General features: G+C 40.5%; 1 protein-coding gene across 2 annotated transcripts in view; it reads left to right on the top strand.

The window, feature by feature from the left end:
• Nucleotides 1-14,709, top strand: part of PTPRG (protein tyrosine phosphatase receptor type G) — a 589,008-nt gene that overhangs the window by 472,764 nt on the left and 101,535 nt on the right. For both annotated transcript variants that reach the window (XM_030569843.1, XM_030569844.1), the window contains exons 9-10: nt 12,169-12,353; nt 14,487-14,595. In XM_030569843.1, coding sequence (XP_030425703.1) covers nt 12,169-12,353; nt 14,487-14,595 — 294 coding nt within the window. The remainder of the gene's footprint in view (nt 1-12,168; nt 12,354-14,486; nt 14,596-14,709) is intronic.

The following is a 14,709-nucleotide window of genomic DNA, read 5'->3' as shown; positions in this document are numbered from 1 at the left end:
AACATTTAGGGAGAGAAAACACACCACAGTTTCTGCCTTTCAGTAAAATAGGTTTTGTTGCAGTGATGCCATGGAAACTCAAATACTAAAAAGAAATCCATACAGGAATGAATCAAATTGCACCCCAGATGTTAGCTGAATATTCACCTCAGGAAATGGGCCATCAGCAGACGGGGCAAAAACTTGGCTTTCCAAAGCCTCTTAAATGGGAAATTCTGTAAGAGCATTTTACCTACCCAGTCACCAGTGGAATGTCTTTGTTTCACATGAAGCATTAGACAACACGAGGTTTTGTCCATGTTTCTTAAGCATAAGGAACAACCTTGTTTGTTTGAAGCATAGTCAAAGGTAAGAGCAGAGAAGATAAATAGTCTGTGTCCTAGACACATTCTGCCTGTAGTTTGAAGTAGATCAACACAAATATTTGCGAGTACTGTGCACTCTGTAGCCTGTAGATGCCTGCTAGCAAAGAAAAGGCAAAGGTAAATGATAAAAGTGTGTGTCTCTTTAAAAGTGATTATTCTCATGTATTAATAATAGCGCTTACAAGGATCACAGCACTTAACATCATGAACTAAAACATAGCTAAGTGTTACAGACATTCAGTAAAAGAAAGGTGGCAGGGATGTTGTAAATCTGCCTTTTAGAACTCTTTCATGTATTTAAGCCTGTGTTTCCTCTGTGTATGATCCTCATAACCTGTCTCTTTTTCTTAGTGTAGGCAACCCACCATTCCAGGACAGAGAATGAATCAGATAGCAAAAAGCGTGGTGGTGTTTTCTATGAGTCTCAGTCTAGTCTCACCCCAGTTACATACTGCAGTATTTCTGTTGAGTTACTCCTGAGTGATGCCAATGCAAGGAAGCAGAATCTGGCCCTTTATTACTTCCATTGCTATGATACAGTCAGTTCAATACATGCTCTGTGTGTGGATTTTGTGTTTGCACTGTGTTTTACTTAGATTTAATCATTTTGATGCATTGCATGAGGGAAGGGGTGTTAGGAGACAGAATATGCGAGTTTCATATTTGCCCACTTTCTGGTTAGTATTTAAAATGGCCTTGATTTCTGTATTGTTTGCAGACATGTTTCTCCTGGTCAAAGCGACAGGTTGAAACTAGGGCGGTCGATTTAGTTGCAGTTAATTCACGTGATTAACTCAAAAAAATTAATCACGATAAAAAAAAGTAATTGTGATTAATCGCACTGGTAAACAATAGAATACCAGTTGAAATTTATTTTAAAAAAATTGATGTTTTTCTACGTTTTCAAATATATTGATTTCTATTACAACACAGAAAACAAAGTGTATGCTGTTCACTTTATTATTTTTATTACAAATGTAAAAATGATAAACAAAAGAAATAGTATTTTCAGTTCACCTCATACACGTCTTGTAGTGCAATCTCTTTATCATAAAAGTGCAACTTACAAATGTAAATTTTTTTTTGTTACATCACTGCACTCAAACACAAAACAATGTAAAACTTTAGAGCCTACAAGTCCACTCAGTCCTACTTGTTGTTCAGCCAATCGCTAAGACAAACAAGTTTGTTTACATTTACAGGAGACGCTGCTGCCTGCTTCTTATTTACAATGTCACCTGAAAGTGAGAACAGGTGTTCGCATGTATTTTTGTAGCTGCCATTGCAAGGTATTTGTGTCATATATGTTAAACATTTGTACGCCCCTTCATGCTTCGGCCACCATTCCAGAGGATATGCTTCCATGCTGATGATGCTCATTTAAAAAATAATGCATTAATTAAATTTGAGACTGAACTCCTTGGGAGAGAATTGTATGTCCCCTACTCTGTTTTACTAGCTTTCTGCCATATATTTCATGTTATAGCAGTCTCAGATGATGACCCAGCACATGTTCATTTTAAGAACACTTTCACTGCAGATTTGACAAAATGCAAAGAAGATACCAATGTGAGATTTCTAAAAATAGCTACAGCACTCAACCCAGGATTCAAGAATCTGAAGCGCCATCCAAAATCTAAGAGGGACAAAGTGTGGAGCATGCTTTCAGAAGTCTTAAAAGAGCAACACTCAGATGCAGAAATTACAGAACCCAAACCACAAAAAAAGAAAATCAATCTTCTGCTGGTGGCATCTGATTCAGATGATGAAAATGAAAATGCGTTGGTCCACTCTGCTTTGGATCCTTATCGAGCAGAACCCATCATCAGCATGGATGCATGTCCTCTGGAATGGTGGCTGAAGCATGAAGGGGCATACAAATGTTTAGCACATCTGGCATATAAATACCTTGCAGTGCCGGCTGCAACAGTGCCATGGGAACGCCTGTTCTCACTTTCAGGTGACTTTGTAAACAAGAAGCCGGCACCATTATCTCCTGCAAATTGTAACAAAACTTGTTTGTCTGAGCTATTGGCTGAAGTAGGACTGAATGGACTTGTAGGCTCTAAAGTTTTACATTGTTTTAGTTTTGAATGCGGGGTGGGGGGTTGTACATAATTCTACATTTTAAGTTCTACTTTCATGATGAAGAGATTGCACTACAGTACTTGTATTAGAAGAATTGAAAAATACTATTTCTTTTGCTTTTTACAGTGCTAATATTTGTAACAAAAAATAAACATAAAGTGAGCACTTTACACTTTGTATTCTGCATTGTAATTGAACTCAATATATTTGAAAATGTAGAAAACATTGGGGTGGCTAGAGCCCTGGGGCTTTGCTCCTTACTTGGAGCACGGGTTGCAGAGGGGTCCCCCTCCCTGCCCAAGAGGCAAGGGCAGCAGCATGGAATCCCTATTTTCCCTCGGAGTGGCAGCAGGAACTCTATTCTGTTTGAGGATAACCAAGGATATATTTTCCCTCCATAGAGGCAGCAATAGCAGCAGGCCCTGTCCCATCTTCTCTCCCTTTCCTCAATATTTACTTCAGTGAGTGTGCTGGGGTAGATGGGTGGGCTGGGTCTGCTGCATTTTCCCTTCCTGCCACACCCAGAGCCCCCAGCTGAGATCCATGGGGCTCTCCGAGCTATTCTTTCAGGCTTGCTGCAGAGTCAGGAAGACATTGCGGCATCAGTGATGCTGGGGTTACATTTTCAAGCTTTTACTCTAACTGCAGACCAGAGATTTGCGTTTAAAGGCAAGTAGAAATCCTGGTGTATTCATGTGACTCTAAGAACCAGTACCCTGGGCATGGATCGGTAGTGCCTGTGTCTTAATCCAGCTTTGTTCTCACCAGGCACGTATCTGGTGGGTCTCACTGATGGGAGGGCAAAAGTCTTCAAGAGAGAGCCTGCTGGCCTTCTACGCCAGCTACATTTTTGGCCCACAGCCCTCCTAGTTCTGGGTAGGGCTCTTCTGAGGGTAGGCGGGCACAGACTCCTTACTCTCCCCTCCCCTGCCTTCAATTGAAAGTTGGAACATAGGGTGACCAGATGAGAGGAAGAAAATATTGGGACACACGGGGTGTCCACCGGTGGAGCCAAAAAAAAAAAAAAAAAAAGTCGCGTGCTGCCAGCAGAGTGAAATACTGGGACAAACACCTAAATTCCGGGATGGTCTGGTCAGCCTATTGGAACAGGAAGTATCTTCCAGATGCTATGAGATTTTTAAATTGGTTGTGTGTGTGTGTGTGTGTATAAAGACTACTTATCTATCTCTATATGCATAAACATCATTTAATATACCTTGTGGGTGTATATAGACAGATTCATAGGTTTCAAGGCCAAAAGGGATCATTGTGATCATATCTAACCTCTGTATAAAACAGGCCAGAGAACTTCCCCAAAATAATTCCTAGAGATGATCTTTTAGAAAAACATCCAATATTGATTTTAAAAATGTCAGTGATGGCGAATCCTCCAGAACCCTTGGTAAATTGTTCCAATGGTTAATTACTACTTTTACTGTTAAAAACGTATACCTGATTCCAGTCTGAATTTATCTAGCTCCAACTTCCAGCCATAGGTCTGCATTATACCTTTCTCTGCTGAAACTATTATTAAATATTTGTTCCCTCTGTAGATGCTTATAGACTGATCAAATCACCCTTTCTCTTTGTTATGCTAAACAGATTGAGCATTTTGAGTCTCTCATTCTAAGACATGTTTTCATATCCTTTAATCATTCTCATGGCTCTTTTCTGAACCCCGTCCTTCTTGAATGGTAGATGACAGAACTGGACACAGTATTCCAGCAGTGCTTACATCAATGCCAAATACAAACATAAAATAACTGCTCTACTTTTACTTGAGGTTCCCCTGTTTTTGCATCCAAGCATCGCATTAGTCCTTTTGGACACAACCTCACACTAGGAACTCAGGTTCAGCTGATTCTCCACCGTGACCCCCAAATCTTTTTCAGAGTCAATGCTTCGCAGGAGAGAGTCCCCCATTCTGTAAGTGTGGCCTTCATTCTTTGTTCTTAGATGTATATTTACTTTTAGCCATAGTAAAACTCATATTTGCTTGAGCCCAACTTACCAAGTGATATAGATTTGCTCTGAATCAGTGACCTGTCCTCTTCATTATTTACCACTTTCCCAATTTTTGTGTCATCTGCAAACTTTATCAGTGATTTTGTATTTTCTTTCAGAACATTAATAAAAATGTTAAATAGTGTAGGGCCAAGAGATGATCCCTGCAGGGCCCACCTGGAAACACACCTGTTCGATGATGGCTCCCCGTTTACAGTTACATTTTGATACCTAGCCATCTTTTAGTCCATTTATTGTGTGCCACATTAATTTTATATCTTTCTTATTTTTAATCAAAGTGTCATGCAGTACCAAGTCAAATGTCTAAGTATATTGCATCAACACTGTTGCCTTTATTAAGCAAACTTGTAACCTCATAAAAAAAAATTGAGTTTGACTGGATCTATTTTCCATAAACCCATGCTGACTGGCATTAATTATATTATCCTCCTTTAATTCTTTATCAATCAAGTCCCATTTCAGCCACTTCATTGCGTGGGATTGATGTCTGACTGACAGGGTTATAATTACCCAAGTCATCCTGTTTACCCTTTTTAAATATTGGCACAACATTAGTTTTCTTCCAGTCTTTAGAAACTTCCCCAGTGTTCCAAGGCTTATTGAACATCGGTGTTAATGGTCCAGCAAGCTGCTTGGCCAACTCTTTTAAAACTTTTGACTGCAAGTCATCTTAACCTGCTGATTTTAACATGTGTAACTTTAGTAGCTGCTACTTATCTTCCAGGAATAATAGTGGGATGGGAAGAGTGTTATCATATGCTATGACTGTATCATCTGTTTTTACCCCAAATACAGAGCAAAAATATTTATTTAACACTTTTCTGAATTACCTATAATTCTACCATTTCTACCTAGTAATGGACCAATACCATCGTTGGATTCTTTTTGTTTCTAATATATTTTTTTTAAGTGCTTCTTATTATCCTTAACTCTGCCAGCCATAGATTTCTCCTTGCCCCTGGGCTGCCATTATCAATTTTCTAGTTCTCAGCTTCTGACCTATATTCATTGCTATCAATTTCCCTTTTTCTTCCATTTGCTGTACATTATTTTTTAACGTTTTATCAACTGTCTTCACTTCTCCACTAAACCAGGTTGTGTTTTTTTAAGTAGTATGGCCATCTTCTAAAATAATTCCCAGCATCCTCTCTCTCTCTCTCTCTATGTGTGTGTGTGTGTATATATATATATATATAAACATATAAAACTGGTCTGGACTTAATTCTGTTTGCACATTATACATTTGATCAAGTCATGATACTTGTACCTAACTTACCATTATTTTTTAGTTCTGTGATCAGTTCCACTTTATCTGTCAAGATGAGGCCTAATATAGAATTCTGTCATGTTAGATGCACACTTCTTGAGGTAGGAAATTATCTCTAATGTTCAGGAATTCCAGTGATGTTTAGTACTGGCAGCACGAGACTTCCAGCATATGTCACTCAAATTGAGGTCCCCACTGATCACACTGCATCTTTCCTACACGCTGTAGCCAGGTCATGTGCCGGTCATGCTTCTCCGTAAATAGGATTTGGTGGCCTGTAGCAGACACCAACTAATACCCCCTCTTGTGCTTTATGTGTTAGGACATTGATCCATAAGCATTCAAGATGATTTTCTTCCGAGTTAGCAGTGACTCGTAGCCATGTATCCGTTGATAGTCATGTGTATAATATGCCACTTAGGATGAGGCAATATTTAGGTTCTAAATTGCAGAGCCATGTGATAGATAAATGTATTCCTCGCCTTCTAGCACTTCACTTGCTCTCTGCCCACTAATCCATCTCTCCGGGATTTATTCTAACATACCAAACCTCTGAGCAGCTTCAATGCACTCTCAGTTTTTTAAATAATTTTGATTCAGAAATGTTTCCTTTCCTCCATCCACTTGCGAATTTTCTTCAAAAGTCTCCTTGCCCAAGGACTCTCCGTCCTTGCACAGGCAAGATTGAGTTCTTCACCAGCCCTGGCCTTTCTGTGCACAAAAATGTCTTGACTTTAATATGCAATATGTCCCAGTTCTGCAACAATAGAAACAGCAATTTATGCCTTTGGGAAGGAGGAGATTCCCAGCTTCCCAAAAGAGGACACAGCACATCCAGAAATAATGTTGGTGACATTTTTATGCATAGAAAAGCTAACTTAGAACATTTCTAGGTTTTGATGGATCTCTCTGAGCCCTGTCCTGTTGGATTCATAGTACATGTAGGCTTGGAAGGATTCGATTTTTATCGTTAAGTCTATAACAATCAGTTTTGTTGTACACGAGCAAACTGACAAAAAAATTTCCATTGATGATGATCCAAATTTACAGACTGGCAAAGTAAGAAAAATGCTGCTCGAGAACTTATTTGAGTTTGATTTAAGACTATTTGCTTTCTGTATTTTGACATGCAATGTTGACAATTTGTGTTTTAATGGTCATAAAGCTTTAACTTTTTGAATCTCAGCATCTACTGTCATTAAACTGTCTGACCTCCCCATTGTCGGACACACACCCCCTAACTTTCCCCAATTGTGAAAATTTAAACTGATAAAAATGGGGAAGGAAGGCTCTGAAAACTTAAATCAATAAAAAAACAAATGCTTAAAAATAAACTTTTATGTTATCCGACAAAATTATAAAAATCAAATTCCACCAAGACAAAGTATACTTTACAAGAGGAAGCAATACAAGAAATAAACTCAATGCAAGTTTTAAAACATTCCTTAAATAGTTTTTCAGTAATATAGCTAGCATAAGCAAAATGCACACTGGTGCAGTGTGGCATAGAATTTTATCAGGGTAGAACTGCATATGACACTACCTGTGAATAAGGTGCGTATTCCAAACTTTGGCTGCTAAAACCTTTCTAGCACATGGCCGTGATCAAGTATGTTTATATAAGTAGTTAGTCACAGGTATGTCCCTACATCAGTGCCTAATTCCTGCTAAACCAGGGGCGGCATCTTTTTTTTTTTTTTTTCCTTCTAAAAACACCTCTCAATCAGGCATACAGAGGAGAGCTGCCGTGAGATTCTGGATTAGGCCCTATGGGGATTGATTTGAGTTAGGAAAATCCCGTGGAGGCTGCATAGCCAGATACAATGTAGAAATCAAATGAAGGGAGAGATCAGTGTGGAGATGTTACATCAATTTTATTTGTTCCAGACCATTTGAATGGTTTTAATATGAAGGAAATAATCCTCTGTTGTGTGGCTGACCTGGATGGTGCTGTAGATTAAGCATATGACTGCGTTGTGCTTTGCTATGGCAGTGTACAAGGGTGGACAAGAGGACATTTGCAGAACTCCCCCCCCACCCCAGGAGTGAAAGGGGAAAGCAGGATCTCTCCATAGTTCAGCGAAAGCTAGGGGAAAGGGGTCAGCCATAAACCTCATTTTTCTCAGGGGGGCCAAGATTTGCAGTGCAGAGGCTGTGTCTAGTCCCCAGGAAACCACCACAAATGCTGCCATCAGCTCTAGACGTCAGTGTTTCAGTTCAGAGCAGCCAAGTGCACTCAGAGCTCTTCCCTTAAGTCAACCCCCTGTCATCCTCCCCTACAGGCGTTTTGCAGAGGACACGGAAGGCAGACACTGTTTCTGTTTGTTCTTGTTGCACCAGCCCAGAGAGGAAGAGATCATCCAGTTAGGGTAATAACTGAGAAATTGGAAGACATGACTTTGATTCCTGGCTTCACCACAGACTTCCTGCGTGACCTTGGGCACATCACTTAGCCTCCCTGTGCCTCAGTTCCCCTTCTGTAAACTGTGGATAATAACACTGCCTGCCTCCTGGGGTATTGTGAGGGGTGTTGCATTATAGACTATCAGGCGCTCAGGTACTACTGTGCTGAGAGCCATATTTAAGAGACATATTTGTCCTGAAATGAGGACTGGCTGTGGTGGTTTTGTGTTGTAACAATTCCGAGACCTAATACTCTCTTTATCACTGCCTATCATGCTGACCAGTATTGTCTCATTGTTCCTTTGCCTTCCCCAACTGTCTATCTGTCTCTTGTCTTATACTTAGATTGTAAGATCTCTGGGATGGGACACATCTTTCTTCTGTGTCAATACAGTGCCTAGCACCATGGGGTTCCAGACCATGACTCGGGCTACGGTAATATAAGTAGTAATAATGGCTGAATCTGAAGGAAAGGCATGGTAATATTTTCTCTAAAAACAGCTGAGATGTGTGATTTCAGTGTCAAATGGCTTTTTTAAAGAAATCATCAATTCACTGGCTTGTTTGCTCATTTAGCCTGAAAAACTCTTATTTCTTTTCAGCGTATTCTGTTTCAATCCAGAGCAACATACAAACATTTTTTCCTCTCTGCATTTGTATTTGTCCTTCAGCTTTACACTTTGCAAAATCTATGGGGGCTCCTTAGCATCCTGAAATAAAAAAAATCCAGAATCTGTGAATCTTTTCCTTCCTTAAATGCAAGACAAACACAATATGGAAAGTAAAATAGTCTCTCTAGAAAATGCAGATAGTACATAATCTGACTGTTTATAAAGCTTTTTCACTCCTTTTAGACATTTGCTACATTATGTACCGTTCTAATTAAATCATCACATTGAATTATCAGATCAAATGTTTTTTATTCCATTGTGTCCTGAACAGGTTTGGTTAAATTAATAAAACATATGTTTCATTTTATAAACAAAAAGGGGAAAAAAATCCTATTTTTCCCATTCATAAATCCAGAAACCCTCAAAATAGATAAGTGAATAGAAAATGCTAGTTAGTATGTAATCATAACACATTCTTCCCTTGTGCCTCAGAATAATTGAAACAAAGTCCTATTAAATCATAAACTTTGTGAATTTTCTTTATTGTGAAATAGCAGCATTGTGAATTCAGTGTCCTCCTAGCAGGCCAGGATCCTGATTTCCCAACTGTTCTATGGCTCGATCCAGCAGAGCCTTTTAGATCATGTGTTAGTGAAATCAGGGATGGCATTAGAGCAATTGAAGTCATGCACTATGCTTAGCTGGATCGGGGTTCAGGTGGAAACAATGGCAGCTCTGTACCCAGTGTCTGCGGGATCACTGTCAGGTTCTTATGCACAAGTCTCTAAATGATGAGTCAACAGATACTACAGGGACATTACAAGTATTTGGGGCCTGTTTAGCCTGTTGTCCCTTTATTTTATGTCTCATGTGAAGGTTACCGGAGAATTGCTTTTTAAATCAGTTCCTGCTGCAGTAAAACAAACTCCAAGGAGGCCTTGATGGGGCTTCTTTGGGACTAACCACTACTTAACTGGACAGTGTGTTGGGTGCTGATTGACACAAGCTCCCAAGAGCTGAGCATGCTCCCAGTTCCAATAGGCTTTGAACTGAATGGAACAATAAAGCAACTATGGTATTTTGGAGAATAACACTTCTTTGGCAAAGGTGTTAATGAAATATTTGTTACGATCTATTGAAATAAGTATTCAGTGTGAAAATCTCCATGGAAAGGGGTGAACATAGAGAGACTTGCCTGCGGAACTGGGTATCACAGCTATGTCTGGACAGTCATTAAGGGGATTGTGTGGCTTACGTGCTCTCTTTTTCTCTGGATGGGAACTAAACAGCCACATTGGACACTGGATAGAGTCAAACCTACTGGAGGTTCTTGTGTTGCAGAAAAACTGCAGACAGGGCAAGTTAATGCATAGGATCCTCACCTAAACTATCCCACACTTAGTAGACAGAACATGAGCCCCCTGCAGCCCGTAGGGCTACGTGTTGAAAGAACAGGGCACCAGTAGGAGAGAGGAACAAGTAGTACGCTCAGGGGAGAAAAACAGAGGCCAAGGGTATGAGAGAAGAATTCTTGGGAACAGTGACTTGGTGGTGTCTTAGCAGGGGGTTTCTGGAAATGGCATTGCCCGTGGTAAGGTGCAGTTTTGGCCACCTCCATTCAGAGTAATCATGACATTTGCAAATAGGTAAATTACACTTGAAACTGCCATGAGTTTCTTTTGTAGGGGTAAAGTCTCCTGCTACACATTAACTGCTTCACAAACGTGCCTCAAAAAGACAACAAGGTTCTGTTCTCTCATTTTGCCCCCGTTCGTTATAAAATGAGGGTGACAAATCCATGGGATACATTTAGCAGGGCCATCTCACTGGAAATACTAGAGATGCACATGTTTATCCATTTGCAGCACATTTTTATTTATAAACCGCGGGTGTTTGGTAATGCACTAGCACATGATATGGCCAGACAGGAAACCCAGATCTGGAAATAGACTTCGTTTTCTCTTCAATGCAGCTGTGACTCTTCAGGAGTAAAATGTTTGTATGTGTACATGCAGGCAGCAAACTTAAGGCAGGTGTGTTTTAACTTGTAATGGAAAGTAGGAGTGGGGAGGATAATATTGGAAAGAGTGCACAGGTTTAGTGGCCTGAGTGACACCCTGAGTCTTTCCTGTCAGCAAAGACCAGATCCTTAGTCCCTGCTGAGCGGATTGAGGTACCATAGCATGCAGTTCTTTGTGGCTCAAGGGTTATATTTGGAAAGAGGGTGTGAGAATTTGTCCTGAATTACATATTTGAATCACGACTCTTTTCAAGCTTGGGAAAAATATATAGCCCTTACAGCGGGAGACCGGTATGTTCTTTATAGATAGCATATTAGTGCCATCTAGTGTTCTCCATTAGTATGCCTTTAAATTTCAGCTATTAGACAAATATTTTCTTGAGTCATCCTGAATGGGCTGAGTTCTTCAATGCATACCAACATAGAGCACACGCTGGGTCAGTGCCTATACTGAGTCCTCCTCTTTTGTAGGCAGCTGAAATAACTAGCAGTTCAGCTCAAGCTAGGCCATTCCTAGGGTTTTCCTCCTGGACATTCCCCGCTCAAGTCCTAGCACGCTCTGGCCAGAGAGCAACTTCCACCACCTTTATATCCGAGGCGGGATTAGAAAGCCACAGCTTCCACAGCAAGGCAGCAGGAGTCAGTCGACAGTTCCACACAGCGTTCCTCCCAGAAACCTGCTAGGAAGTGTCAGCCAAAGAGCTAGGTGCCGGGTTGCCCTTTCTTCCTTTTGTGACTTTTGAATGAGAAGCAGTGTCTGTGTTTCCCTGCAAAACAGGTGAAGAAGAGTATAAAATACCCTCAGTTTATTATGCACTAGTGGGCATAAAAAAGAAACCATATAGTGTCCCTGTAATAACTCTTAGCTCTGATATAGGGCATAGAATCTTCAAAGTGCTTTGCAAACATTAGCTAATTCTCCCAGCACTGTGTGAGGCAGGGAAGAATTATTGCTCCCATTTTAGGCATCAGGCAATTGTAATGCAGGAAAGTTGCACAGGGAAATTAAGACCCAAAGGTTTAAAAGGGCACTGAGCAATTTTGGGTGTGCAGAACGCTCAGCGTGCGGAGGGTGAGATATGTAGGCACATGCGGGGAGTGAAGATTTTGTACTCATTTGTAAAATAAATAATTGGGCCTAACCAACTTGCCCAAGGCCACAGACATAATGGGCCCAATTGTCTGTTATCCCTTTCCTGCACTTGGCACAGGAAAGCAACTGAAAGTGGTTTAAATCCCATTGGTTTCAATGTAACATAGAGTAAAATATTACAGAGCTTGTGTAAATGTGTCAAAAATCTGGTTTTTTTAATGTTAAATGCAATTATTCTCCTATTTGGTTTCTCTGTATTCTTCAGGCGAGCTTTATATCTGATCCCTTTTGTTTAGTTTGCAGTACGCCCCCGGTCAACATGAAAGTGCAGCCTGTGAACAGAACAGCCTTGCTAGTAACTTGGAACCAACCAGAGATCATCTACCACCCTCCCATTATGAACTACATGATCTCCTACAGCTGGACTAAAAATGAAGATGAAAAAGAGAAGACTTTCACCAAGGACAGTGACAAGGACCTGGTAAAACTGCCGCATCAGCAATTGACCTTAGTCTTAAGCTAGCCTTACACTGTACTTTCCTCAGTAGGAGACGGTGGGGTACGAAAGCATTTGTTCTGTTTAAATGAATGGTTAGTTTTTTAAATTGCAATGAATTGCTTTTCACACATTCGGTGCTAGTTGAATTCTACGCAGCACATCGCCCAGTATACTAGAGTGTTAATTTATCGTTCACATGGTGGGCACAAAGGGAAATGGGTAGGCAGGTTTTGTTTTTTTTTAATATACTGCTGTTGAAAACTATCTGGCTTGGGAACTAGCTCCACTCACTGCGAAAACCTTTTTGGCTTATGTGCAACTCACTGGTTTCACAGTAATGACTGATCATGCAAAATCTATTATGGGACCAGTGAGTCCCACTGTGCATAGCCCATTGGAGACTATTGGGATGTCCCTGGTAGTGTTTGCAAGATCAGAGCCTAGGAGCCAGGGATGCAGTGGCCCAGGGTGCAGTATTAAAAAGAAGTGTGACGTAGATTTCTCTGCTGATGAGATAGTAGAGGGAAGGGCAGAACAGTTTAGGTGAATGTGGAAATACCAATCCACCAGCTCCGTTTAAGATTGGATCTGTTTGTCATTCTTGTCCAAATGGAAGCAAATACTGTACTAGTCTTTAACATTCTTTGCATATAAAATCAAAGTTATATATTCAGGTTTGAAAGGCCTCCGTTTATTGTTAATCAAAGGAAGTCTCTGGAATAAGGAAATCAGTAATTGTATATGCACATGAAAATGCAGCCGCGCTGAGAGAAATTCCTAATGACTGTTATTTTTTTTCAAATACACAGTCCTCTGGGCCCATTCAATCAGTTATAGAATAATACTTCTCTTATTCCTTCAGACAAAGATTATTTTACTTCATTTCCATTTATATTTTCAATTTCCCCACTAGACATTGTTATCTAGGTCACATTAGGGAGTGATGTACTTCATGAAATCAGAGAGGAATCTACTGAAAGACACTCAAGGTTATGAAGGTTGTGATGTATTGTAACCTCTCTCTTGTCATAACATCACATGCTTAAGGGAGATTTTTTCCCATCTTTAATGAGAATGGAGTACGTTAAAAAGCAGGAACAATTTGGGCACAAATACAGTGTCTTTTTTTTAATATAAAAATAACAAAATCTGCAGAGAATTCAATGAAGTGATAGCTTGAAGTAAATGGCAATGAACCCAGCTCTGGAGAAGGGGGTTGGAGGTAAAGGATTCAGCCAAAGTTTAGATTAGGACCAAGAGAGAGGGGCTTGGCAGAAAAACATCCTTTGACAGTGAAATATAATTTACTGTCAACGTACTTGTACTGTGGCAGAAGAAATTGGGAAGTCCAATTGCTTGAGACATTGGAAACAAAGCCATAAGATAGCTCACTGGCCTTGCAAATGACCCACGCCGATCCTTAGTGCAGTTACCTTCCTCTGCTGCAAGGCCCAGAGCGGAGCAATTGCGGGCATAAAGGGACCAAGGAGCACACAGAGAGTGAATGAATGGCCGGGTAGCCATCCAGCATCTCCAGAGCATCCATGTGCATATTCAAATACTCACATTGTAACGGTGATGGTGGGCTGGAAGGTGATTCCCAGCCCAGGGCAACCATTCAGTGTGGGGGCACCATATACAGCAAATTGCCCCAATCATCCCTGCTGTTCATTGCAGAGTAAAGCAACTGGGCTAGGTACTGTGGTGGTTGGTAGCTCTATGTTCATATCCGGGTTGATGGGAAACACCCTTTTTCTCCCTCACTGCATTTTTTTATTTTTATTTTTAAAAGATCAAGTAACTTGTTTGCAGTTTTTTGAGCAGTGAGGAGTAGCAAACATGTATGTTAGTGTGGTAGCTAATGCATCATGGGTGAAATTCTCCCCTGTGCAGAGCTAGCGCAAGGTCTGTGCACCACTTAAGTCCCGCTAAGGTCCAGCAGCTTACGTAATGCATGGGCCAGCAGCTGGACCTCTGCCCAAGAGTTAATGTCCCCCTCTAGAAATAGTCTTGTCTACATTTTCTGTGTTAGCACAGTGCTCTATATTGTACAAATTGATCATGGAGAGCCCTTTGGGGGGGAAAATCTGAATAATATCTATTTCTTTTAAACAGAAAGCCATCATTAGCCATGTCTCACCTGACATCCTTTATCTGTTCAGAGTTCAAGCAGTTTGCCGAAATGATATGCGTAGTGACTTTAGCCAGACTATGCTCTTTCAAGGTAAAAAAAAAAAAAAAAAAAGTGTTTAAAATTATGTGATTTTTTTTTCCTGCTTAGCATTCTTTGCAGACCAAAATGTGTACACGGAATAATATTACAAGGGGTCTGGGGTGT

The sequence above is a fragment of the Gopherus evgoodei genome, chromosome 7 (genome assembly GCF_007399415.2).
Source record: "Gopherus evgoodei ecotype Sinaloan lineage chromosome 7, rGopEvg1_v1.p, whole genome shotgun sequence".
Taxonomy (NCBI): Eukaryota; Metazoa; Chordata; order Testudines; family Testudinidae; genus Gopherus; species Gopherus evgoodei.
This window is presented reverse-complemented; position numbering and strand designations above follow the sequence as displayed.